The 27,522-nt window shown below is 47.3% G+C and overlaps 1 protein-coding gene across 2 annotated transcripts in view; it reads right to left on the minus strand.

Moving 5' to 3' along the window:
* Window positions 1–6,820: 6,820 nt before the first annotated feature.
* COG2 (component of oligomeric golgi complex 2) overlaps window positions 6,821–27,522 on the minus strand; it is a 50,795-nt gene continuing 30,093 nt past the window's right edge. The window contains exons 9-18 of one of the 2 annotated variants that reach the window (XM_044916467.1): window positions 24,844–24,970; window positions 22,592–22,731; window positions 17,785–17,846; window positions 15,961–16,112; window positions 13,871–14,068; window positions 12,943–13,015; window positions 12,513–12,652; window positions 10,815–10,954; window positions 8,940–9,123; window positions 6,821–7,401 (exon numbers count right to left, since the gene is read on the minus strand). In XM_044916467.1, coding sequence (XP_044772402.1) covers window positions 7,300–7,401; window positions 8,940–9,123; window positions 10,815–10,954; window positions 12,513–12,652; window positions 12,943–13,015; window positions 13,871–14,068; window positions 15,961–16,112; window positions 17,785–17,846; window positions 22,592–22,731; window positions 24,844–24,970 — 1,318 coding nt within the window. In that variant the 3' untranslated portion in view covers window positions 6,821–7,299. Of the gene's footprint in view, window positions 7,402–8,939; window positions 9,124–10,814; window positions 10,955–12,512; window positions 12,656–12,942; window positions 13,016–13,870; window positions 14,069–15,960; window positions 16,113–17,784; window positions 17,847–22,591; window positions 22,732–24,843; window positions 24,971–27,522 lie in introns of both variants that reach the window. The other variant, XM_021696059.2, reaches the window with a different exon arrangement.

Below are 27,522 nucleotides of genomic sequence, written 5' to 3' on the forward strand. Positions count from 1 at the left end.
GGATCGTTTCAGTTCCTCGCCACCTCCCCCCGCTCCCCTTTCCTCAAATCGGCCTCTGCTTTCCGGCCGCACAGGGAGGCCCCAGACACGTCACACAGATACGGATGGATGCTTGGAAGTTCCAATGCCTGTGGCCGGCTGCCTCCTTCCAGAACGTGAAGGAGCCTGGGCAAGGGGTGCACATTCCCCACAAACCCCCAGGCCCGCAGACCTCCCACAACGTCAGCCTGAGCGATGTGGACCCCGGGGGGATAAATACGACACAGCACCTGTGTTTTGCATGGTCACTTTGAAGAGGCAGCAATCCAGACGTCCTAAGTCCCGAGCCCGCCGCGTGTTAATGAACTGTGGGTGCTGATCAGGGCCCCCCTTGCCGCAGCTGTTAGAGACTCTGTTCCCCCAGCAGCCCCGGCCCGCTGGCCCGGCCCGGCTTCATTTGCGTCTATCTTCCGCCACACTCTGCGCTCCCTGGGTCCCTCGTCCCCTCTTCCCCTCTTCCCTCCGAGGCCGGTGTGGAGCAGAAGCTGCCGCCCAACGCCTCTCTGGTTTGGCCTTTCTGGAACGGCTACTAGATGCCAGGGCTCTGGGGAGAACCGGACATTCCAGAAGCAGGCGCGCTTGGGAGTCTCATGGCTGAGCGTGGCCCGAGGAGCGAGTCAGAGACGCAGAGCCTCAGGCTGAGCTTGGGCCCGGAGTCAGCGTCCGCATCCGCCCAGGGGGCCCGAGGCTGCACACTGGACTTTAGGGCTGGGGTTAGGGCCAGCCCCGAATCCTCCTACCAGCATAGGCTTCTAGAAGGGCCGGCAGCACCAGCTCTTGGATTCCTGCTCTCGGGCGGATGATGCATCTTCAACCAGAACTCTAACCGTGACAACTTCTCCTGTCGTCCCTAAAACAACCGCACATGAGAAGCGGTCTATGTATGTGTGCACGCTAAGGGTTCAGGGCCTTCCCCCCGACCCCCAGCACGTCCCTCCCCGCATGGGGGCGGCAGGGAGCCTGAGGCACCACCGCTGACGTCATCCTGACTCGTGAACCGCGCTCTTGAAGTTGCTCACAGCGACACGGGACAGCACGGTCACGCCGCAACGAGAGGAAGACAACATTGGTGTTCTTTGCCCTATTTTTAAAAAGCAGCTAGCAGCATGCCTCCCACTGAGCAGACTGCTGGGGGGCTGTGGGGAGCTGTGGGGGGCTGCTGGGAGGCTGTGGGGGGCTGCTGGGGGGCTGCTGGGGCTTGGGCGGTTGTTAGGAGCACCATGTTGCCAACCGACCCCCTGCTGTTCTTTGTCCTCCAGCTCGTTTTTAAATGGGAAGTGGGTCAGGATGTTACCAGGATACAAAATACCAACATGTCCCAGATTGCTTAACACAAATATGTCAATTCCGGGGGTCTGTTTCTCGTCAACCATTCTTCACTAAATTCTAAGTCTTCCTGGGGTTGCAAAGTGCTCCTCCCGTAGACAAGGGAATGATTCAGCAGCTCTGACCCCCGTCCAGCCTGGGCACTTGTGGGGCCTGCAGGGACGGTGGCCCGGGGTGCTTCCCCGCCCACCCAGGAAGCTCATCAGAGCCCAAATCTTTACTGAGTTTAGGAAACGAAACAGTATTTGTTTGTTATTCATTTGGCAGCAAACCCCAACCTGAACAGACATGAGGCTGCTTAAGATCCTTACGTTACGGAAGTTTATGGAAGTGTGAAGAGTCCTCAGTTTGCCGCAGAAAGATACCTGTGTTTGATTAGCAGGCGCTGTTCCATGTGGCCCCATGGTACCCAGGATGGAAACCACATTACCTGTCTAAAATCTGAAAAGTTCGGATCGCTGAAACATGTACTGAAGGCTTTAGGCTTTGGACAGATTTTGGATTTGAGTATCATCCCATGTGATTTTTTTTTCTAATAGGATTTATTTTTTTAGAGCCGTTTTGGGCTCATAGCAAAATTGAACAGAAAGTACAGAGTTCTCATATGCTAGTAGGTGAGATTTTTGATGTCCTAAAAATCCTCTGTGCTCTACCTATTCATCTCCCACAACTCCTGACACCACTGATCCTTTTACTGTCTCCATAGAGAGACAATCTTTTCCAGAAGTTTGTATAGCTAGAATCCTACAGTATGCAGTCTTTTCAGATCAGCTTCTTTCTCTTAGCAATATGCATTTAAGATTGCTCTGTATCTTTTCATGGCTTGACAGCTCATTTCTTTTTAGCACCCAACGATATTCCATTGTCTGGACGGGCCAACATTTTTGGTTTATCCATCCCCATACTGAAGGACAACTTGGTTGCTTCCCAACGTTTTTTGGCAATTATGAATAAAAGCTGCTATAAACATCCATGTGCAGGTTTTTGTGTGGACACAGGTTCGCCATGTGATTTTGTTTAAGATTTGATTTCTTTATTTATTTGAGAGAGACACAGAGAGAGCACCAGTAGGGGTAGGGGCGGAGGGAGAGAGACAAACAGACCCTGTGCTGAGCAGGGAGTCCGAGGCAGGGCTCAATCCCAGGACCCTGATATCATGACCTGAGCCGAAGGCAGACATTTAACAACTGAGCCACCCAGGCGCCCCCACCATGTGATTTTTAAAGCTGCAGAATGAGCAGATGTTCAGGGTGCGTATGAGAGACTCTAAAACACCATGTGTTTTGAATGTCAGTGACTCCATCACTTCAAGGGAGCGGGGGTCCTGTAGCCCACCTCCCTGCAGGCAAGTTACTCCACACTTCTGTTGAGTCTACCGAAAAGTTATCCTCTGAGGCTTGCTTTTAAGCTTTGTTAAGTGGGTTGAGACCAGCCTTTGGTTTAGGCTAATTTGGTGCCACGCCTGAGGCCACACCCTTCCGAGGACCCTACTGGTGGCCCGGTCAGCGCCCTTCCATTCTGGCCGGCGGGAACACACACTATTCCTGGGCCCCTTGAGGTCGGAGGATTGTTCTACCCGCTCCTTTCTGGGGACCTTTCCTCACTTTCATGGCCTCCTGCCCACACCAGTGGCTAATCAGCACCCAACTACACAACGAGAGCTGCCCTCCTCTACACACTGCCCCCCAAGTTCTGGCCTCCCTGGCACCCCCAACTCCAAACTCTCTCAAACCTGAGTCGCCAGGCTCTGGGTCCTCCTGTGCTGGGGCCTGGCCACTGTCCACACCTGGCCACTGTCTCCCCTCTCTCTGGGATCCAACACTGCTGTTGTCCAGGGTCCACGTGCGCCGTTTCCGACCCTGGCCTAGTTCAGTTGTTCAAGGTGGGAGAGTAATTCAGGTGGTGGTTACTGCACCAAGCTGGGTTCCTTAACAATCAAAACCCACCTCAAAGATTAAGAATACATTTCAGTTCCACATCAGTGAGAGCTGAGACAAGGTGGGAATCGCGGATGATCTGAGACTCCGTGTGAAAGTGAGAACGGGGCTGAGCAGAGTGCGGAGGCCCTCCGGAAGCCGCAGGTGGGGAGCACTGGACCAGTCTCTGCGGCCATCCAACGCAGCGCCCAGCGGCCAGTCAAGGGAGGCGGGCGGGGCCGGGACGTCCGCACAGGGCAGGGACAGTGTGTCTCCTTCGGAGCTGCTGACCCTGCGGCAGGAGGAGGACACGGGCAGGGAAAGGCTGGCTTTGTCCCACAGCGGGGAGCTTCTGTCTGGGCTGTCTGGCGGCTGAGGAGGAGGGGGCCTCTCGCGTATGAGGATGCCAGGCACTGAGAAAATCAACGGTGCCTTCAGAGAAGAACCCCCCCGAAAACCTGGCTTAAGAATCTACCACTCGCTCAACATCTGCAGTCCGTCACCGTCTTGAGCCCTGGAACATGAACTTGAGCGGGAAGGTCTCCGCAAACCCGTGGCAGGGTCACGTCTGCCCGTTACTGCGCCGCCAGGGCTGCTGCTGGCCTTAAGGTAGGGCAAGGCCGAGCACCCGACGTCCTGCGGCCCCGAGCTGCCCACCAGGAGAGGCCTGAGGACCCGGGGGCTGCCCTTTCCACACGCACTTATGTGGCTGAGCGGCTCTCAGAGGGCAACTCCATGTAGTAGTTCCAGGGAGCTGCAAAGAATTCCTGGTCAAGGGGGCGCCTGGGTGGCTCAGTCGTTGGGCGTCTACCTTCGGCTCAGGTCATGATCCCAGGCTCAGCGGGAAGCCTGCTTCTCCCTCTCCCACTCCCCCTGCTTGTGTTCCTGCTCTCGCTATCTCTCTGTCAAATAAATAAAATCTTAAAAAAAAAAGAATTCCTGGTCAAGGCTCCCAGCAGGAGATCGAGGTGAGCATCTAAAGCAGCTCCAAGATCTACGTCCTTCTCTTCCTCCTGGACACACAGCCAGACCAATTCCCAGCCCCTCTGGGGCTGAGTTCCGGACACAGGAGTGTGTGGAAGTGTGGTGTGCTCTCCCATGCGGGGCCACCACCCCCTGGCGTGGCCCTTAATGTGCTTTTCCTTTCCCAGTTGGCTGCAGCAGAGGAGGAGACCGAATGGTGGCCCCCAGAAGGTCTGCCCACATCCGAAGCCCTGGAACCTGTGCCTGGTGCCCAGTGACCTTACGTGGCAAAGGGACCTTCGCGAACACAATGAAGTTTGGGATCTCATGATGAGATCTTCCCGGATTAAGCAGGTGGATCCTAAATCCAAGGACAGGGTTCTTGAAAGGGAAGAGCAGAAGGCCATGGGAAGAGGGAGGCAGAGACTGAGTTGTGCTAACGTGAGTCGAGGTGGGAAAGGTAAGGAGGACTGTGTCCGTAGAGCCCTCAGAGGTGGGACCCCGCCGACACCTGTGTTTGGACTTCTGCCTTCAGAACAATAACAGAATTCTGTCGTTTTAAGCCACCACATTTGAGATAATTGGCACAGGGAACCAACACAGGAAGTCACCCTCGGGGAATGTGGAAGCCACAGGATGGAGGTGGCAACTGGCAGGCAGCCGGGGTCCCTGAACGACAGGGAGCCCCCCACCGACTCGTGCAAGGCCTCCCTGGCATACGTCCCATTGGCCAAAGAGACGTCTTGTGTTGAGACGGCTTTTTGACTCTAACGTTCTAAAGTAGAAAATAATTCTAGTTTTAGTGTAAAAAGGTATTGCTTCGTCCTTAAATTTTGTTTAGTTACGATTCTTCAAGGCAAAGCTAACTAACAACACACAGTAAATGACCGAGACATTCTGGGGAAGCCAGGGATAAGCGTTCTGGAACTTTCTGCTTTTTACTACAGATTGTTTCTTCAGCCTAGAAATCGGTATCAGGGACCCCAAGCGTGTAGCTGTGAGCCCAGAACATGGGGTTACTGAACCCAGGCCGAGCCTGGGGCCCCAATCCTGGAATATCAGCTTCTCTGTTCCGATGCTCATATTAGGGAGGGACAATTACCCCAGCGGTGAACAAACTGGACTCTGGAACTATCTTGCCTGGGTTTAAATTCTGCTTATTAGTTATCTTAACTCCTTAATTTCTGTTTCCTCATCTGCATTATGGGGATAATGTGGAGTTGGAAGGGCTAAATACGTTGTATCCCTGTCAACCACGTTTTGAAACAGATGAGAAAGGCAAAGCAGCCAGGCAGAGGGGACACACTGAGGCTGGTGTTGACTAGCGCTGGGCCACTGAGCAGATCGTCGGCAGGCAGGCAGATCTTGTCAGCCTGGCAGGGATGGGAGGCTGGCCGTGGTGGGAGGTTGGCGTTACCCACAAGGGCATAAGTTTACACGCAGAGGCGAGTGCAGGGCCGGCCACCGTGGCGGCTCACACAGGTCCCGTGAAGCTGCAGGCTCGCTGCAGGCATAGGGGTGGCAGGGCCACCGCTGGATCTCCTTCGGCTCCCAGTGGCGTGTGCAGCTTCGAGAAAGCACAACTTCTGCAGGCCCCCCTCACGGAACTTGGGGTCTGGAGGCAGCAAGAGACAAACGTGGGTGCTGGTTTATCTCCACTGGTCAGCCTTGCTCTCTCTCACTTCCCATCCAGCTTGCCTTCCCGACCGCCCCCTGTGGCCTGGGGGCCCAGCACGGCGCAGAGGCAACGGCCCAGAGGCAACAGCCCGTGTAGACAGCTGAGCCAGCTCCCGCGGCCATGCGAGGTCCCACCCTGATGCTGAGTCCCCTCTGCTCTCTCACCCACCGGGCTGTGTCCGACCGCACTCCCTATCCCGTCTGCTCGGAGCCCGCTCCAGCCAGGGCAGGGTGGGCGCTCGCAGCTAAGGCCAGCATGCGCAGACGCAGGCCCTGCACACAGGGGGAGCCACACGGCTGCAAGTGCTGGGGGACGTGCGGCCCGGAGCTCCGGCTGCCCTCGCTGCTGGTCTTGCCGCTTTTACTGGGGTTCCTCTCATGCCCCCTACTTCTTGAGCTCTGCCTCATCACTGCACTAAAGACAAAAAAGTTCCTGCTAGCTCACAGACCTGCTTTCTTAATTAATTGCCTCTTACCCTCTTCCTTTCTCTCCCCGGGGCCGACCTTTGAACAAAGGAGATGCTGAGATGCAACGGATCTCGAGCTAGAGGGAGAAGTACGCCCGCCTTCGCGGGGTGGTCCTGCTTCCGGACACCCCTGCAGCCTCTCCCTCCCGACACATGGGGCCCCGTGGCCTTGTCACCTTCCACCCCTGCAGGAGGTTTCCACCGGCAGGCCCCACGGCTGAGCGCTGGGGAGGCAGGTGCCCTTGAGGACACACGCCCCACAGGGCACCGGGGAGGAGCACCACTTAACCTGCGCTCGATCCACAAATAAAAACCACATGCGCTTTTGGCAGACACGTCTTTTATTCAGGAATACGTCTTGCCTCCTGGTTCCAGCTCCGCCGGGAGCGATGCCGTGACCGGAAGCACTCTCGCTGAACACCCAGTGGGAGAACAGAGGAGCACCCCCCCCGCCCCGCCTCTCTCAGAGCATCCCCTGCGCACGGTCACGGCCCCGGTAGGGGAGGGCGAGCCCTCCAGCGTGATCACCCCTGCAGGTGCGCACCTCCCACTGAAGGGCCAGGGGGCCTACTTTCCGTAGCCACACATCTCTATTTACTCTAATCATATTGTAGAAATCGGCTCTTCCACGCTAAGATTTACAATAAAAATAAAATAATTTGCTCTGTAAACTATAGTAGAAAGTTTGAAGTGTCTTAAAAACAATCTTCCGTACAACGGAAAAAGGCTTCTGTGTTCTGTTCTGGGTGACAGGGGACCCAAGTGGGCGGAGAGAAGCTGCATTGGCGTGTTGCTGGAGACACGGCAGAAGCACTTCTGGAACACGGAGACTTGGAAGGAGGACAGAGCCACTTTCTTCCCCTCAGGCTCGACGTCCAACTCTCCTCTTCCCACGGGCTCTTCCAAGATGCTCAGGGCTGTTCTGCCGTTGCCTGGTCCTTGGCGGCGGCAACCAGCTCTGCAAGGGCGGGGAAGCTCTTTATGTCCTTTGTTGCCAGGCCCATCTTTTGTATCTGCAAAGGCCATGAGAGCGAATAAAGGCCCCTCGGTTTCAGCTGAATGCAAACAAAAGACCCTTATACAGGACACTCAGAATATCCACCCCCAGCCTCTACGAACCCAGAAAAAGGGCGCTCCCCAAACACTGGTAGAGAATTTTTCCCTTCACAGCAAAGGACTGACTCATGGTCAGGCTTCACTTTTTGGGATTAAACACTTAGCATTCTAAAGAGCCAGAATGTTCATTTATCTCAGTCTGTCACACCAGGCTCTTACCAGGCATAAGAGCCTCTTTTGTGCACTGCAAAAGAAAATTCACACAAAAAGAAGAATAAAGTGGACTGTTAAGTGGCGAGTTTTCAAAAAAGCATTGGCCTGAGCTCTTCATTTCTTCACACACCACCAACAACCTTTTCTCAGAACCTGATGAGCTGCAGACGCTGTGGCAGAGCGAGCACCGTGGATTACTGTGGTAACTGAGTCGTGGCATACCGTGTCCCCGCTTTTGTTAACAGCAGCAACAAACACCACACACACACGCACAGGGAAACCTGGACAAATCCACACCAAGTATATAGCATCTGTTGGCACGTTGCCGCTCATCCTGGGGACAGTGCCATTTCTATTCGTCCCCCTGCTGCTACCCCCCACCCCTCCCCTTCTTTCTTTGGCTTCTTTGTTCTTCATTTTGCTCTAACAAATTGTCTTGCTTATAAAAAGACTCTAAGTTTCTCTTGTGAAATAAAGAAACAGGGCAATGGACTTCTGCCAGAATGAATCTCTAAATTCGCCTCAAAGCAGCAAAATGGGGATCTCCAGTGATGACCCTGATGTGCAAGAGTCCTCAGTGAGCTAGAAAGCCGAGCATCTCCTGATGGAGATTTCAGGATCTCCCTTCTTTTCCTCTAGCAAAAGACCTTCCTGGAGGACCTGTGCTATACAGAGAACCTGAACAGTTTAGAAAGCCAGCTTCTCAAGGGCGAGGAGTTTCACAATCCTTGAGCAAGTCACCTCAGTGTGAACAGAGGCCTGGCACAGAACCCGTATCTGCCTCCTAAGTGACATTATGTACAGTAATACTCATCCATCCGCTCTGACTCTAAAACCTGTGTTTGATGGAAAACAGAAAACTCAGCCAGGGAAGCCAAGAAGTTAGGCTCAGATGATTTCTCGAGGGCCACAATGAGAAATCCATGGGCTAATGCTTTTCTAGTTATTCTAACCACCCGATCACGTCTTGGGCACTTTCCAGGAGGTAGACAAATAGGACACCATCTCCATCTGTGAGCTCACACTCGAGTGGGCCTCATGAACACGAGCGCCCCTGAGCCAAGCAGAGGTGGTCAGACCTCAACTGTCAATTTTTAGTATTTGGTTATGCACATCCTTTTCCTTCGGGTATTCTGGGGCCCTGACCCACTCTTCCAGCCCCAGGAGTGGATACCCCCCGCCCCCTCGGCAACACGTGTGGGTTCAGGTGAGCCGCCAAGAGACCGCTGGGCCCGCAGAACTCTCGTCAGATGCACCGGGCTGATGATGGCTTGGGGCTTACCTGCTCTCCCAAGTACTCCACATCCAAGGCCAACTGCAGCCTGATTTTGTCATCATCGCTCATGCCGCCGCCACTGGGACCGATGGGGTTGGCGGGACTGCTTTTCCTGGCTTGCTTCAGCCTTTTCAGGCTCTCCTCCATTTTCCTCACCGAGCTCAGAACGTCTGACACGGTTTCGTAATACCTGGGGCATGAGACACACTCACTGGTGAGACCGAAGTGTTTGTGTATATCCCCAAACAGATGAACTGGCTTTGTGGACCAAAACAAGAGACTTTTTTTTTTTTTAAAGATTTTATTTATTTATTTGAGAGAGAGAGAATGAGAGACAGAGAGCAGGAGAGGGAGGAGGGTCAGAGGGAGAAGCAGACTCCCTGCCGAGCAGGGAGCCCGATGCGGGACTCGATCCCAGGACTCCAGGATCATGACCTGAGCCGAAGGCAGTCGCTTAACCAACTGAGCCACCCAGGCGCCCAAAACAAGAGACTTTTAAGACAAAAATTCATTCCCAATTAAAAAAAAAAAAACAGCCATGGTAATTTTATCAATGTTTTTTAAGACTGAAAAGAAATAGGTTTTTTTTTTCTTAAGATTTATTTTTTTTTTGACACAGAGAGAGAGCGCGCACACAAGCAGGGGGAGGGGCAGAGGGAGAGGGAGAAGCAGGCTTCCCGCTGAACAGGGAGCCCAATGTGGGACGCGATCCAGGACCTGGGGATCACGACCTGAGCCGAAGGCAGGTACTTAACTGACTGAGCCACCCAGGAGCCCCCAAAGGGCGGGTCTTGACTCTCTAGCACTGCATTCCCTCAGAACTGAAGAAATATGTACATGGACTTTGTGTACAATTTTACTCCCGAACACTAAGAGGAAATTGTGAGCCAGATGGTCTTTCTTACTTGAAGGATGAACATCTGGAGCTCATTCCCCAAGTGCAAGTAACAGATTCATTTATGGTCAGTTCTAGAAACAGTTCATCTTTTAAAGAATGGAAGCATTTAGATTTTTAAATAAAACTAATTACCTTCACAATATTCTCAATAAAATTTGCAAATTATAAATGAGTTGCATTTCAAAACTTTGTTTACAAGCTGGTTACTTGGCACTTGGAATGTATTTGCCCACAAAAGCAATACTGTAACCCATTGTTATGCTCTAAATTAACCCACAAATGTCACTTAATTCAGAAGCAACTGAAATAAATCAAATACTATTGCAAAATAAACAAAATTCAATAATAAAACTGAATAATATACTTTTGACATAACTCAATGCTGGCATTTGGGGAAGAGTTGATTAAATGAGAAACGAGGAGACACTGAACCACAGGGATGTTGAAGACCTCCTTATACTTTCAAGGGCTGCAAGGTTTTAGACATGGAACACTTATCCACTGTAATGCTACTTCTGAATGTATGTTTTCTCTTCTAGACCGCGGTGGTCTCACCAGTACGAGCCTTTGATTATTACGTGGCGTGATCAGAGCCATTTTGGTCACAGCTGAGGAGAGAAAGGATCTTCAAAGAAAAAGTAAGCCTGGACTTGCAGAAAGAGGCCTGCAGGAGGCGCATCACGGACAGCAAAGCCCGGGCGTGCCCAGAGAGGTACAGGACCAGTGTGAGCCCCGGGGAAGCCGGGAGGCGGTCTAGGTGGAGGCAGGCGGCCCGACGTGCTCTGGGTGCAGGGCGAGTGGAGGGAGCACAGCTCCACCATCAACACAGGAAGGACTGAGTGCCTACGCCCAACTCGTCCAGCAACACACTTATTTGATGGGCTCACCACCTTGTCCACATGCAACCCTCCTGTGGCCTCAGTGGTCTCTGACTCAGGGCTTGTCTAAGAACGCCTGGAATAACCTACTTCTCAGGTACTTACTTATGAGTGCTCTCAGAAAGTGCGCCTTCTAGCCACTGCTGAATTATTGCCCGTTTGAGCTTATCCTTGTGCCCCCTCTGAAGCTGGTCAAATGGCTTCAGAGCACTGTCCACATAAGAGGAGGCTGTTGTTGGGACCTCCTGGAATAATGACGGTAGGGGTTAAAAAAATAAACAGAAAAGAACAGAGTAAGTTACTCAAACTTCAAAGAGACGCTACTGACGTACTGGTTTTGAGACACGTACAAACTCCCTCCCTCCCCAAAAGCACTAATGTTGTCTACAGAAAGATACCTGGAGAACAGATGGGGTCAAATGGAGTAAAGCAAGGGAAAATCATGTTTAGAGCCAGAGACAGAGAGAGAAAGAGAACAAGCACTGAAGTATGCACCGGGGCGGACGGGGGTTGGGGGAGAGCTGTGTTCTAGACTGTGCATTTCTAACGAGCTCCCACCAGGTGATGCTAATGCTGCAGGTCGACAGACCGAGAAGCAAGGATCTAGGGTGAGTAATTTGGCTTTCCTTAGTTTTAGTTTCTTCATCTGCAAACAAGGACACTGGCATTCACTTTATAGAGGAACAAATGAGAGTATCTGACCGACAAGCACCTGGTAAATATATTAACATTGTATTGAACAAACAGGGAAAGTTGGTAGGTTACTAAAAGAAAATTAATGTATTTGGGAATATAAAATAGGTCTCTCTCTCCCACTTTGAAGTGGGAGTTTCAAGTCAGACCAGAAAGAGAAAATCAGGAGACAAAGTACTCTTGCTGGAAGCAGCAATCCTATCGCACACCCCAGATTTTAAAAGGAGAAGAATAACCACAAAGGAGATTTGCTCCAGCTCAGTTCAGCCCTCACTGCCTCCAGAACGCCGAGTCAGATGGGAAGGGCAACACAAAACGCCCACGCTTCGCACACACAGAGGCTGCCCTAAACCAGGGACGTGTGGCAGGAGCTCCAGGGACATTCCAAAACAGCACAACATCTTAGGAAATTTTCATAGTTCTTGAAAATAATTTTAGTAGTAAACTGCCTAACATCCAACTCTACAACTGTGAAAAAAGAAAATTCGATGGAAAATTAAGTGACACGTAGCAAGAAGGAAACAAGCATATAAATGCCTGAAAATAAGAGTTCAGGAGGGGAAACTAAACCACTGGTCAAAATGAAGTCCCCAAATTGCCATTCTCTAAAGTGTGACAACAGGAGAATTCGACTTTGAACACCAGTGTGTGTGCATGCTTTTCCATCTCATAAATGCTTTCCATATTCTTAATGCAGCTTTTTATCAAGTTAAAGAATGGGAGAAGGCAGGTACTTGCTAGGACAATATGAAGGGAACAAAGGTAAATTCAATTTTTTTCAAATATAAGATAGTAAGACCAAAAGAGTATAGGAGTTAAAGATATTTTATTAAAATGCTTTCTTTTGAAACAACTATCTTTCCTTAAGGCCAAAGGAATCCAGACAAGTCCATACTGTCTGAGTCCAATTCCCAAAGCAGCTGACCATAACCATCCACCCGTGGGATCCCCTTCTCACAAACAGAGATTCTTTGGATGAGGCCGATTAGGTCGGCCTCAGGCTATCCCTGGGAACCTCTCTCTGGGTCTTGCTCAACCACTCCCTCCCTCAGTGGCTTTCCTGCTATATATTTCCCCACCTCAAAATTCTTTTCAGTGAGTGGTGCTGACCTTATTGGTTCTTCGGTAAAGCCTAGGGACCTCCAGGGCACTTTTCAGGTAACTGAAGCAAGACTCACTTAAGTCTTGGATGATCCTGTTACTCAAAGCAGGAACACAGGCTGCCAGAGACGTCTGGGAGTCCTCCAGGGCTGCTGTTGAGACATAAAGATTGAATGTAACCACTTACTCAGGCCCAGATGTGAATCTTAATTTAGACAGTGTCATAGTATTTAGAGAGTGTACGACAGTAAATCAAATCAAATCATTAGAATTAAACAAAGTATCTCAGAGAAGTTAAAATCTCAGAACAGAGAATATAGAAACAACCAAGGATTTACAACTAAAGAAGAAAAGGCTAAATATATCCTACAGTCTCTAAAGTTTTATTTTAAATTATTTCTTACCCAAAGATTTGCTGAGTCTAAAGATTGATTTTTACCTGAGATAGAAGAAAAATTCTTAAAGCCAATCATTTCAAGTTTTGGCTTGATTGTTTCCAAGAGTTCTGGAAGCTGAAATAAATATGCACTTTATATATTCAGTTACTTTTTATAAATCAAAGGAAGAGGCAATTCTATTTGCATCTATAAACTCTAAAATATTGTTAATGAATGATGAAACTAAACTCAGAACTTTCTGTCATTTTCATCAGAAGAAAGTAAAACTCCTAACGCTTTCACAATAACAGAAGCCAACAACACGGGAAACAGCCAGGGCACAGCTATTAACAGGCCCAGGGAATATGAAAACCATTACCAAAACAAGCTTACAATGAAGACCATGTTTTTGCTCAAAACACATATTTGTTCAAGCACCACAAAATATTTAAAACGGAGGAAAGCAGAATTAAGTACCAGAGCACTCAAACACAAATTCGGCCCAAAAAGCCCTCTTAATTAATGATAAAGGCCCCAAACATGGACCCCTATCCAGGGAAAACAGAGGGAGAAGTTTTAACAGTTGAGCACTTTCAAAGTACAGCTGACGAAGTATGTGGTCAAGTGGGGTGGAGACAATTAAGCTCCAACCCGTTAGCGATCATGGTGCACGGAGTACGCAGAGCTAGCGAACTGTGGAGCAAGGCTCGCTCGGGGCTCGTGACAGCGCCACCAGAAAGGAGGCAGAGGCCCCAGGTTCACACAGTTCGCGACACGACTGGTAAGCAAGGAGGAAGAGAGCCCACCTGGGGCGGGGGGGGGACGCTAGAGAGACACCTCGGAGGGCAGACAAACACGTTCTCTCGAGGTACCCTCGGGCTCCACGATTCTAAGCCCCACGAGGCCAAATGGCACCAGATCTTTGCACGCACTGCTTTCTGTGGCAACACTGAAGCGAGCACCTGGGATTCTTCCGGGACACAGGCCTACCTGCTCCTGAAGCTTGTCCAGGTCTGCGACCACATATACAAGTTGCGTACTGGAAATGGAGACCACGGGCTTTGTTTCCGAAGGGGCACTTCCTTGGTCTTCACCATTTCCTTGGGTAACTGAAGGGTCTTTGCTACCAGTTACCAAAGGCTTTTTAATATCCTTGGCACTTTCATTAGAGATGGGCCTGAGTAAAAGCTGAAAAACCATTTCAATGATTATTTTTCCACTAGCAGTATCTCTGAGCTTTCGTTTTTGTGGGTCAACAACTCACCTAAAGTGATAGCTATCTACAAAGTATTCACTACTACCAATGGAAGCACAACAAGGAGAAACGAGGTCAAGCTACAATCCCACATGTACTTATCCTCCTTAAGCCTGTGTCTAACTTCCGGTGATAAAAAGTAACTGGCAAAAATAAAATAGGTCCCGGGCACCTGGGTGGCTCAGTTGGTTAAGCGACTGCCTTCGGCTCAGGTCATGATCCCGGAGTCCTGGGATCGAGTCCCACATCGGGCTCCCGGCTCAGCGGGGAGCCTGCTTCTCCCTCTGACCCTCTCCTCTCTCATGCTGTTTCTCTGTCTCTGTCTCTCTCTCAAATAAATAAATAAATAAAATCTTTAAAAAAATAAAAATAAAATAGGTCCCTAAACTGAACGAAAATTAATTTCTGGAACATCACAATTAAAAAAAAAAAATCATTAACTCTATTAGGTAAATCATTTACCAAGTGTGCTTGGGAACTTTATCATTATAATTAGTAAGAATAAAAAAACCAAAATCTAAGCCTCATTATGCTTCAAATAATACAAATGAAAAGTGTTACTTGTATCATGTATTGTTACAAGGGAAAAACCAGAGAGAAGTACCCTGGCATCAAGAAAAAAATGGAATAATGAATGTTCAAGGCAAAATAATTTATTAGAGACGTAAGAATTACTGGCTGGTAAGAATGCAACAGGCAGCCGACTCAGACCTAACTGAAGAATCTCACCAACCCCTCTGTGCTGCCAGAACCGACTGCACAGTGGTCTTCAGAAACAGCCTGATGGGCAGGGTGGTCTGCTAAGACCCTTCTGAGCAGAGGAAGGCAAAAGGGAAAAAGAAAACTAGCTTCCACTGAGCTCCCAGGATCTGCCAGACATTTTTGTCAGCAATTGGTTGGTCAACAAATATCTCCTTATTCCTCACAACCACATATAGAAGCTGTTTTCCCATTTTACAGATGAAGAATTTGGGACTCCTAGGGCTAATTTTCCCAAGGTCACAAAATATAAAAGTGGCAGCACCTCAGTTGGATTCTGACTAAAGCCTGTGCTCCTTCCATTGGAACACTCAGCAACACCACGACATGCTCATCTTCTACTCCATCTAGGACTGTATTCCTTCCCATACATGAGGCTTCTTTGTGGGGTCCTTCTGAGAGCCAACACATGCCTACGCCTCTTTTCATACTCATCACACACAATGAACCAGCTGCATGTCTGTCTGTCACCTGAGACTGTCCAGGAAGAAGGGCCTCTCTGAGACCGAGATGCTGGTGTGGGGCCTGCTCACACTGAGTGAGCTCAGCACTGAGCTGTACGAACGCTTTATGCACAATACCTAATAAATCTTCATAGGCATGTAGATATTCAATATATTCAACTACCTGACAAGGAAGAAAGTAGGATATTTTGAAATGAAAGAAAGGTTCATTAATTTTCCTACCTTTTAATCTCGACAGTCGTATGATTTTTTTAAACTTCCAAATACGATTAAAATGCGTGTATTTTTATTTCTATGCCTTTTCATTAAAATGGGGATCTTTGTTTTAATTTGGAGGCACCTCAAAGATTCTGGCTTTGAGGAGGGAAAACGAGCTCGCTTTCCCACAAGACGAAGCGCTGAGTATGGGATCGTAAACAGCCATAAAGGCAAAGGGAAAAGGAAACAACCACTGGCTACGAACTGGAGAAATGTGCCTACTGTCGTCCTCCAGGTTAACCTCTCATGACAACAGGGCCTTGTAAAATTTGAGCACGTTCAGCGCTGGGTGTTGGGCACTCCTGACAGCTCGGCTCCAGAGGAACGGCGCGGCCAGCCCTCACCTCACTGACGAACACGGAGTATCGAGCCAGGACCTGCAGCGTGAGCCTCCACAGACGAGGCACCAGAACCGGCAAGAACATCTCGTCTGACCAGCACCTCTGCAGGCTGCCCCACGTCCTGTGCGAAGCCAAGAGGCAAAACGAACTGCCAGCTGCAAGAGGAAACAGACACGGAAAGAATCGCAGGCAACTCAGGGCTCAATTCGAGTATTTTCAACGTGTAATTCAGGAGTGAAGAAAGTGGCCATAATCCAGCCACGCTACCACAGCTTCCGTGGCAATGCGTTTTCTCATTTTACACAATTCCCCCTCCCAGGTGTTTGATAATTATTCAACACAGACAGCATTCAGAAATCATCAGTTAATAGGTATTTTATACCACATCAATAAACGTAAGCAGGGAGTGGCGGTCACTAGCGAGGGTTTCGACTTTGGTTTTGAATTTGTCCTGTTTCATTTGTCTGCTCTTCTGTTCCTCTACCTGAACACTACTCATATACAGGAAGTCAATTACATGTGACCATGTTTGGCAAAGACAGGTGAAGACCAACTCTGAGGCTAAAACCGCACAGTCCACGCCGACTTAGCCACCTAGAAACGAGCAGAAGTCTCCCGGGGCAGCCTAGAGATCTGTGTGGCTACAGAAACAGCCGTACAGTATGTGAGTGGCCACCGGGAATGACTACATGACACGAGATTAATGAGGCTGTTGAGGAAAGCAAGCATGTCTGGAACCCACCAACCACTGTCACCTGCTCACTATCCCAGGATGGAGGCCAAGGGCTCTGGAGGCCTGGGGCAGGAAGCCCAGCTGTGAATCATCCCCCAGGAGGGAAGGGCCATCCTGATGTTTTACCTCTGCCTGGGATGAAAGCAGATGGAAGCCAGTTTGCTATACAAAGAGCTGATCACCAGGGGCTAATCCCCCTGCCATGTTCTATTCAGAAACAAAAATAAGGTCTGTTTCCTATATTCTTAAAGCATTTTGTTGTTGTTGTTTTGTTTTTTGTTTTAATTTTATTTTAGGGACGCCTGGGTGGCTCAGCCGGTTAAGAATCTGCCTTCAGCTCAGGTCATGATCCTGGGGTCCTGGGATTGAGTCCTAAGTTGGGCTCCTTGCTCAGCAGGGAGCCTTCTTCTCCCTCTTCCTCTGCCTCTCCCCCTGCTTGTGCTCACTCTGTCCCTCTCTCTGACAAATAAATAAAATATTAAAAAAAAATTTTTTTAATTTTAATTCCAGTGTAGTTAACATACAGTGTTGTATTGGTTTCAGGCGTACAATAGTGATTCAACAACTCTGTACATTACTCAGTGCTCATCATGTAAGTGTCCTCTTAATCCTCATCACCTATTTCCCTCTTCCCCCCTCCCCTCTGTGACCATCAGTTTGTTGTCTACGGTTAAGAGTCTGTTTCTTGGTTTGTCTCTTTTGTTCCCTTTGCTCGCTTGTTTTGTTTCTTAAATTCCACATGAATGAAATCATATGGTATCTGTCTTTCTCTGACTGACTTAATTCACTTAGCATAATACTCTCTAGGTCCATCCAGGTCCTTGCAAATGGCAAGATTTCCTTCTTTTTTACTGCTGCAGCAACATCCCATTATTTTTACCACATCTACAAAGAATGAAGCTCTATAAAAATCTGATTTCTTTTAGCCTCTTTAAAAAAAAAGAGAGAGAGGTTGAGTTAGGTCTTTAAGGTCTAACCTACTATATGACAGGACAAGGTGCAAGTACCCCAAGAATGGGACGGTCTAGGTGACTGGCTGAGCTTCAGTCACTCACTCAGTGACATCCTGCCATTGATCACTTTCAGGAAGTTACCTGGAGCGTCCTCCAGTACATCTGTAAGTGCTGCTTCTAAGGATCCTGCGATTTCTCTGAATCTGAGATAAAAACAAGAGCACAGGTTAGGGTTTATGCAGCTGCTAGATGCCCTTCCCTACCTGTTCTCCCTCCTTCCCGAGGACCAGGGACTTCCTCCACTGGCTTGTCCCTCAGTCTGACACTCTTAGCGATGCCCAACCAGCCCTAGAATGCCTATTCTCCCGAACGTTTTTTTTAACTGAACAAGGAATACATTTCTCTTGATTCAGGCGCTATTATGGAGGGTTTCTCTGTTATTTGCAGCTGACTGCAATCACGACTAACCCCATGTTTTTCAAACTAAACAAACTGCCCATTAAGCTGCCATCAAGAAGCCACGCCCGCAAGTCCCACCTGCCTGGCTTCGTGCCGTCCCCTTGCGGCCAGGAGACTATGGGTATCTCCACTCCGTCTCCATTCGCGCTATCACAGCAGAGTAAATGTCCCCAAACTAAGGAACAGGGAGGCTGTATTCTGTATCTTTGTTTGCAAGCTTGAGAAAAGCCACTGAGGGTAGCCAGTTAGCACAACGGCTGGCCGCTTGTGCTCTGCGGCGTCCGCCCTGCTTCCGGTCAGTTCTCCTGTGTCTCAGCTGGCCCGCTGGCCATCGCGACCTCCTGTCCCCGACTCCTGTTTTAATAACTGATGCGGGCACATGTTTAGGACTTTGTGACAGGAAAGTGTGTATTTTTTTTTTTTTAAAGATTTTATTTACTTATTTGAGAGAGACACACAGAGAGAGGGAACATAAGCAGGGGGAGTGGGAGAGGGAGAAGCAGGCTTCCCTCGGAGCAGGGAACTAGATGCGGGGCTCGATCCCAGGACCCTGGGATCATGACCTGAGCCGAAGGCAGACGCTTAACGACTGAGCCACCCAGGTGCCCCGAAAGTGTGTATTTTTTAAACTAGCTGCTCAGGGAGCATTCTGGTTCCTGGCAGTGTTAACTCCCCCTGTCGTACCTTTCCCAGTATGCTCCTGTCACCTGCCAGTTCCCTATGGCAATCGACTCTGACACACGCTCAGGATTAATTCACCTAATTGAGCAGTTTGGTTTGTTTATAGTACGTGTGTGCTTTTTAAAAGCAGTTCAGAGACGGAGCTGAAGGAAACTGCCTGAAGGGTGAAAAGAACAGCACGTCAGACGGAGCTGCCGATGACGGGCACGGAGGGGGAAACATGTGACAGGCAGAAAGGTGGGGCAAGAGAAGGGAGCCCAGGAGGCGAGCCCAAGAATGGCAGCTAAAGGGGGCGGTGTGACCCTGCGCCCAGTGAAGGCGGAAGGGGTGCTCTGCAGTGGGGAGAGCACACCGGCCCCAGGTCTCAGCCTCAGGCCCCTCAAATCACTTTTTCCAAAATCTATACAAAATACAGAGTAAGCTCTGACGGGGAAAAGGCCTGAGAGCTAACCCGGCACTGTGTACAGCTGGGAAAACCCAGAAGCCAGTTCCACGGTCCCGAGTAAGGCAATGGTTACGTAACGTGTGGTACATTCATTCTAGAACGTGGTATGGAAAGAGGTCGGCTTGAAGCTACACAGCAATAAGAGCAAATATAATTTAGTAGTAAGGAAAGACAGAGGACACAAAATGATGTGTACATTTATGCTAACAACGAGAACGCACCAGAGAAGGTATGAGAAGGTACCAGAACCAAACACAGCAGGACCCCTGGCATCTCGCCGCCTTCACACAGCCCTTTGCCTGCGCGACCAAGTGGGAAGACCCGTGAAAGTACAACTGCCCAGGTCACTTGACAGAACTGTGCCTCCCCAGCCAGGAGCCCAGCACCAGCCCCTCGCGCAGCTTTGCTGGGCAGCTAACTTCCAGGATTGAAGGGACAGGTTACAGTTCTTTTTGCAAAACAGCAAAAAGTGAGAGGTGACTTTGGTGAAACTTGAGAAGCCGTGCTGTAGTTTGCACGTGGACATGTGATGCCATTCTGCTCTTACCAGAATATTTGTAACAAGGGCAAACCCCAAATAAAACGTTTCTAAATTCTTAAATTTGGGCTTGGGGAGGGTCTCTGGACATACTCCTCCATGCATGCTACAGGTCTGCAAGCATCCAAAAAGCGCTTATGTAAAATCGATGCGGCAATGAGACACCCCCTCTGCTCGGCAGGATCAGAAACGTCGCAGGCCGCATCTCTACACATCTCTACTTTGTGTACACGCACACTTGAGGGTAAAGGGAAAGTGTGTCAATGCTGTAGAGACTCCACATCATTAAGGAGGAGATATACTATGTTCAGCCTGTACCAAATACAGTATATACCGTGAACGTTCTGGGAGTATGTAATGTTCTAGAAAGATTTCAGTTAAAAAGGATCTACAACTTCGCCTCTGGCGTTTAAGGGGCTAACACCAGTTTCTAGGTAGCCACTGGCTTATGACAATTTGACACGATTTGGGTCATATTTTCATTTATTTTCTTCCTATGAGAAACTAAGTCCTAAAGCTACTTTGTAATACACTTTTAAGAACGAGTGAAAGGCAGCCCCAGCAGGGTATCAGGAACAGTATGGGGGTACAAGTGTGCTCCCAGAAGGTGCTGGCTGGGAGTGCTACCTTTTTTCCTAAGATGATGGGGATGCAGGCCTATGGTCAGACCAGGAGCATAAACCTGTTCCCAAGAGTGGTGCAATATGAATATTTCTCCCTGTAAACAGGTCAAAGCATACCACCCCACTGGCTTTTAGCTTCCTTTAAGTGACCCTGAAGGGAATCAGATAACAATACAACTCTGACCCTAGTCATGTTTGTGGAACTTTCTGTCATCCCTCAGAGTAAACAATTCGATACCTGGCAAAAAATCAACAGAACAGTCCTACAAAGTATTACTTGAATTTATTTTTAAAATGGAAAAACAAACATATCGAATACAAGCTCCACACTTTGTAACTCAAACGTCATTTTTAAAAATTTCACAAATTTTTTTTTTTTTTAAGATTTTATTTTTTTATTTGACACAGAGAGAGCGAGAGAGGGAACACAGGCAGGGGGAGGGGCAGAGGCAGAGGCAGGCTTCCCGCGGAGCGGGAAGCCCGATGCGGGGCTCGATCCCAGGACGCTGGGATCATGACCTGAGCTGAAGGCAGACGCTTAATGACTGAGCCACCCAGGCGCCCCAAAAATTTCACAAATTTTAAGTAAGACAGTTTACAAAGAAAAGTTAACCAATCCCTTTGAATGCTTAATGTTAAAATCTGGTGAAGGTACAAAATCTTTTAGGGAACTGGCTGACTTTCAACATAGTTTCAGCTCAGTTGCCAGCCCCGTGAGAACCAACTGAAGGCAGGCTGTGCTGTTGCTGTGGGGCCCAGCCTGGATCGGCCCCAAGCTTAGCTGAAACAGCCCCTGGATCTCCAGGAGGGCGGGTCCAGGAGGTGGGGTGACAGTGCCAGATCGACACATGTGGGGTCACGGGATCTGGGGGAACGACTAGAAAGAGAGTTTGGAGGCAGTAGCCAGGACGATGTGATGTGATGTACTGGGCGTCTAAAGCAATCTAACTTAAAACACGGACTACAGAAGAAATGGTAAAACGTGGACATCTCTTCTCTACTGCAGTCTTATACTGTGACATAATGCTTCACTATTTTAAATTCTGCCCCTGAATCAAAAGGGCTTCTTGCCCTGGCTTGATCTTGATTATCCTATAACAACTACTTCCAGTGTGGTCCATGAATACCTTAGATGAACAAATCCTTTATTTCCTACTCAGAGACAAGCTACGCAGTGATGTGACCTTGGCAAATTAAGCATAAAACACAGTGTAGATGAGAAAGGGCATCTCCCTAACGTTCTGATAACTGTGATTTCATTATCAGAAGATGATTATATACATTCTCAATCACGGCCAGCAATTATAATCAAGGTACCGAATCCTTAATATATTTCCCTGTGATTTTCCCTCAGAACTCCAGGGAAAAGGACTGCATCATAATGAAAGCACTCAGCGATTTAAACAAAAAGCCTACGACTCTTTACAGACCATTCTATCTAGAACACTCTAGTTAATGTCATTCTGTGAAGGAACTTACCATGACCTCATTTAAGAAACTCTGCTAAAATGCCTGATCTCATCTATTTTTCTAGCAGAACATACGTTGCTAAGAGTTTATCCCAAATTTCCCCAAATAGTTTATAGAAGCCTTATTTACGTAAGTGCTATCATCATGACATCTGTTAGAAGCGTCACCATTTTCCAGAACAGAGAGAACAAATATCAAAGATTATAAAGAAAAGCCAAAATAACAACTAGGATTCTCATAAACTGATTGATGGAACCAGATATAAAGCATACTTAAGGCTGCGCTTCTCCCTACTCTCTCTGGGGGAAGGAACTGTCCAGAGAAGCCAACAACAGATGTGGGCCGGGTCCGCTGTTTGACAGAGGCAGGTGGTGAGAAGGGGAAAAGGGAAGGAGTGTGCTGCTCCAGAGACCCTCCTGTCTGCCTCTGTGTGATGGATGAGGACATACTAGTCGTGTGCGTGGAGCTGGGGGGGATGGAGCTGGGCCTGATGTCCACCTCAGTCCGAGGCTGGTGTTCTCAGCCCTCTAATTATGAAATTATTTTTCTGTTGTGCAAGCCAGAACTTTGGCAATCAAGACACTTCTTGCATGTTTCCATTTTAGATTCTGCTTCCCAAGGAGTGGTACAATGATCTCAAAGAAAGGGCTCTTAAGTGGAGCAACACCCTGAATTGGTATTCAAATTCCACTTCAGAAGACTGGAGATGGGGGGAGGAAATAAATCACTGACCTTATTTGAAAATAAACAGGTAAATTCCACTTATTATTGAAGCTGTGATAGGCAGGATGTGCTCTTAATCTTCTCACACTGGCCTGTGATCCACATTGCTGTTCAAATGCTCTCACAAAATCCATACTTATGGTGTATTTCTAAAGAAAGAACAAACAGGTGGAATTTTCACTGTAAGCAAACTAACCAGGGAAGGGAACATACAGGGAAAGCTGTAATCAAGATAAAGAAGGTGAACACTTGGACTCCATTTCCAGAGCTGATAGGGACCTGAAGAGATCGTCCTTCCCAGGTCCTGACTTGAAGATCAGGTCATGCCCAAAGTGGTTCGGTGACCTGCCCAAGGTCTTACGTGACAAGCCCACCTGGAAACCCCGTGCTCTGTAAACGACAGCTCTCTCATAGTCTAGGGAATCCCTAACCTAGTCCCTTGGAACTGGAAGAGACTGTAGATTAAAGTGGTATCATTTTCACTGCTGCTCCAGAAGAAGGAGAAGTAGAACATTTTTAAAAGGAAAGAATCAAACCAGGTGAGCAATCACGTCATTTCTACAGACGGAACTGCACGAAAGCTGACGGGGGCGGGGGCTCACACCACCATGAAGAGCAGAGGCTGAAACTTACTCAGCATTCACCACCTGTGTGCTGTGCTTAAAACTGTACTATTTAATTTCACCCACAAAACTACCCTACGAGGTAACTACTGCTAGTATTTTAAGGATGACGTTTCCTCTTCCGTTTAGGCTCAAAGAGAACTTACCCAAAGACAAAGCTAATAGAGGACACAGAACCGTGGTCAGTGAGTAGAGCAAAACCGCAGATAATGTGAAATGCACATTCCCTTGTGGGTACTCTAGGCCCTGAGGGCCCAGGCTCTAAGGAGAACCTGTGTGGACCTTCCATATACTTCTTAATTAAGAGGGAGGGGCTCAATTCTGGCTCACCAAACCATTCACCTAAATATGCTGAAGTCTGTGTGTAGGCCAGAATTGTAGTGCACTCAATACTACACGTTTTTAATTTCTTTCAATTGGTCTGAGCAACACTTACGGACTCCCGAGTGTGGTCTAGGCGTGTGGAGTTGAGACAAAAGTATTATTCATCCTTTTGGGATAAAACGTATTCTACCTCTGCACATGATGGGATGCTAAATCCTTTAGCATACACTGATCACCTTCAGTTCTAAAATTCTAGGACTGTTCCATGTAAAATCTTGATCACAAATCCTGAGACAAAAAACTTGTCACATTAATGGTTTTTTGTGTGTCCACGCTTTATTTTGCATTTTTTAGCAAAAGGCTGGACTCTGGATTTCTAGTCACAGACTTAAAGAATCAAATACAAAAATGTTTCTCTCTTCACAAGAAGCATGTCACAGCAATGCTGAAAGCTGAAAGCATTTTTTGAAAGAAACTGACAGATGCTATGCTTGCTCGAAATAAACCCACCAACATTAAGTACTGGTTTAGAATTCTAAAATCAAAGTGCTATGAGAAAATGTCATTTCTGAGCTGAAACATCTCCTGAGCCTAATGTGATCAGTACAATTCTCTCGAGTACAGCAAAACGTAAAGGGTCTTAAATGGTTCATGCCTAAGACCGCTATTTCAGTCTGCTTACAGTACCTATTTTTAAAAGCCCTATTTTTTAAAATCATAAAGATCACTGTCGCACAATTTACTGAAAGTGACACCAAGTGATCATATTGTTCAACATACTGTTAACATCACACAATGAGTCAAGAGAAGAAGTGGTATTTCTGGAATAATAAAGCTCCAAATTTGTTGTCTTACCTGTTTTTGAAGTCGACCAGGCCCCAGGTTCACCACACTTACTGTCTGCCTCTCTTAACTTTAAAAATTAATAAGGATTTTGCAATCCAATCAATACCTTTTGTTTTCCTTAAACATTATACAGTACAGATCTGCAAACCTAACTTTTCATGGAAAACAACTGCAAGGAGACTGGTTTTTAATGATCTTTAGGATCATTAAAGTGAGAGAATAACATATGTATCTAGTCACAACGGTGTTTAGACTGGATTTTACTACACATTCTCAAATTAAAATATTTATTCCCAAAAGTATCAGAGACTATTACTTGGAGTAAGTAATTTTTAAGTAAATGCTCACTCACGAACTCAAATTTTTATTTTTTAAAAAACCACAGAACCAAGACTATGCAGAAAACATGATTAGTCTCAAGCCTCTGGTTAATATCTTCAAGAATCAAGATGATGGAGGAAAAGGTACCTCGTGAAATGCATCAGGATTCCCAGGATTAAAAAGAGAAGGCAACTTTTCTTCTAATCCTCGTACTATCTCTGGCCAGACAGAGTTCACCAAAAAATCATATCCAGGAACAGTATTGCCTTTTTCACTGTAGGACAAGAGCAAAATCTCAGTCAGATACACTGTGCTCTTCGATTTACAAAGGGCGAAATTCTATTGTGGTGTTTTTACTAAAAGTTCCTCAGCCTAAAACTTACTTCGACCTTCACAAAAAACTCTCTTTGTCAATTAGCTGGTTTATAGCCCCACACTTCTATTTTACTCCTTGATCCTAGTCTCACCTTGAAGCCAGTATGTCCTCTGTATCCTAACTCTTCTATTTATCATACAGGAGAAAAAGCTGGTGTCAAATTGCTTTGGCACGATTCCTCCCCTAATTAGGCTCCCATATTTACACTCTATCTTGGAAAAGAAGTCGTCTAATAACACAAGAAAAGCAATCTTTGTGTTCAATCTTAATACTGCTAAGCCCTAAAGCGCTGTAAATTATGCTAATTTACCAATTACTAACAGCTTTGTGAAGATGAAGCTATCTCCAAGATCACCTTCAGTTCTAAAATTCTAGGACTGTTCCATGTAAAATCTTGATCACAAATCCTGACACAAAAAACTTGTCACATTAATGTTTTTTTGTGTGTCCATGCTTTATTTTGCATTTTTTAGCAAAAGGCTGGACTCTGGATTTCAGTCACAGACTTCGATGAGAAGCAACGCTGAGATGAAGCATCCACTTGGGAGCCAGAGTGCCTGGGTTCAAATCGTGGGCCCTTTAACCTCTATGTTTTGTTGTCTTCATCTTTAGATGGACATGATAGGATACGTATCATAGGATCATCATATGGGTTAATATCTATAAAGCATTTAGGCTGGGGCCTAGCATATAGTAAGTGCTATGTTAGTAATGCTTACATACATAAGTAAATAAGGCAGATTCCTTAAGTTTCTACTGAACTTAAAGACACATAAATAAATATCTTCGAAGCAAATACCACCTCGATGACTACCCACTCTGATTGTTGTATATTGCTTAATATGCTCTATTTTAAGATAATTTTCTTTAACAATGGTCAGCAATTCAGTGTATGTTCTTATTTTAGAAAAACTGGGAGTTTTGTAGCTAAGTTGTGATAGCAAATTGGGATTTACTATGCTGGTATTAAAAATAAACAGAAAAATGCTTTCATAATTTTCCTGCTTAGCAAAAATTATCAGGAAAGACAAATTACCAAGGAAGCTATACTTCACTTCCAGAAAGGGATATCAAACAATCTTACTATAGTTCAGTATTGATAAGAAATCACCGGTGGGTTGGAGGAGGGCTGGGGAGGGCAAAGAAGATGCCTACTTCCCACATACCCAATGCCACACTTCACGGTAGTATATATACTTTCCCTCATACTAAGAACTACCTCTATTAAGGTATCTAGAGAAGGAAAGAATAACATTAAGGATTTTAAAACTACAGATGCACAGAGTATAAGCAATATTAAATGACAAGATCTCCTCATCCCCCAAGTTAAATATCTACTTAAAGCCCCAAAGAGAAAATTTACATCCTCAAGATTAACAGTTGAAACAGATGGCAAATGAGAAAAGTGAATCCTTATTCTTCGGAAGATAAATTCTGCATGCTGCTGGTGCCAGATTATAAAGGGCACATACAGATGCGACACGGGGAAAAAGAAAAGAATGGACAAGGGAAGCACCGAGCCGAGCGTGTGGAAACCTGAAGGCAGGAGCTAAAGCAAGGGGTGATCGGGGACAGCATAATCAGGGTGCTTAAGGCAAATGACGACCTACCAAGGTACAATTTAGATTTCTCAATGGGGCGCCTGGGTGGCTCCATCAGTTAAGCATCTGACTTTGGTTCAAGTCATGATATCGGGGTCCTGGGATCGAGCCCTGCATTGGGCTCCCTGCTCAGCGGGGAGTCTGCTTCTCCCTCTCCCTCTGCTCATGTTCTCGTTCTCTCTCTCTCTCTCCCCTCCCTCTCACATAAATAAATAAAATCTTTAAATAAAAAAAAATAGATTCCCCAAATTTCTGAGGCTTCTACGTGAATTCTGCCTCACTGAAAACTGTGGAAGAACTTGCAAAGCTTTGAAACTTGATATTTCAGGACCAAGACTAGCCCTGTCAAATCTAATGACTGGTTGTTTCCTAACTGTGGCTTCTTTAATTTTACATCATGACTTTTTTTTTTTTAAGATTTTATTTGAGAGCAAGAGAGCACAAGCCAGGGGTCGGGGCAGAGGACAGAGGGAGCAGCAGACTCCCCGCTGAGCATAGAGCATGACACAGGGCTTGATCCCAGGACCCTGAGATCCCGACCTGAGCAGAAGGCAGATGCTCCACCAACAACCACCCAGGTGTCCCTACATCATGACTTCTAAATTCTTATGTGAAATCCAAATCCACAAAATCTTCATGATTACTAAATGCAAGTGGCAAAACCAGGCTTTCTCTAAATTCATGTAGTAGAAATAGGGTACTTCAATGGTCAGGTGGCATATTTATTACCTCAGATTTTTCTTTTCAAAGAACAAAAATTCAAGACCAAATATATTGCTTGCTTACTTCATAAAGATTAGGGACCTCATTAGCCTTTCTAATGCTGAAAATAGATTAATTCTTCCATTT

Source organism: Neomonachus schauinslandi, chromosome 6 (assembly GCF_002201575.2).
Source record: "Neomonachus schauinslandi chromosome 6, ASM220157v2, whole genome shotgun sequence".
Taxonomy (NCBI): Eukaryota; Metazoa; Chordata; class Mammalia; order Carnivora; family Phocidae; genus Neomonachus; species Neomonachus schauinslandi.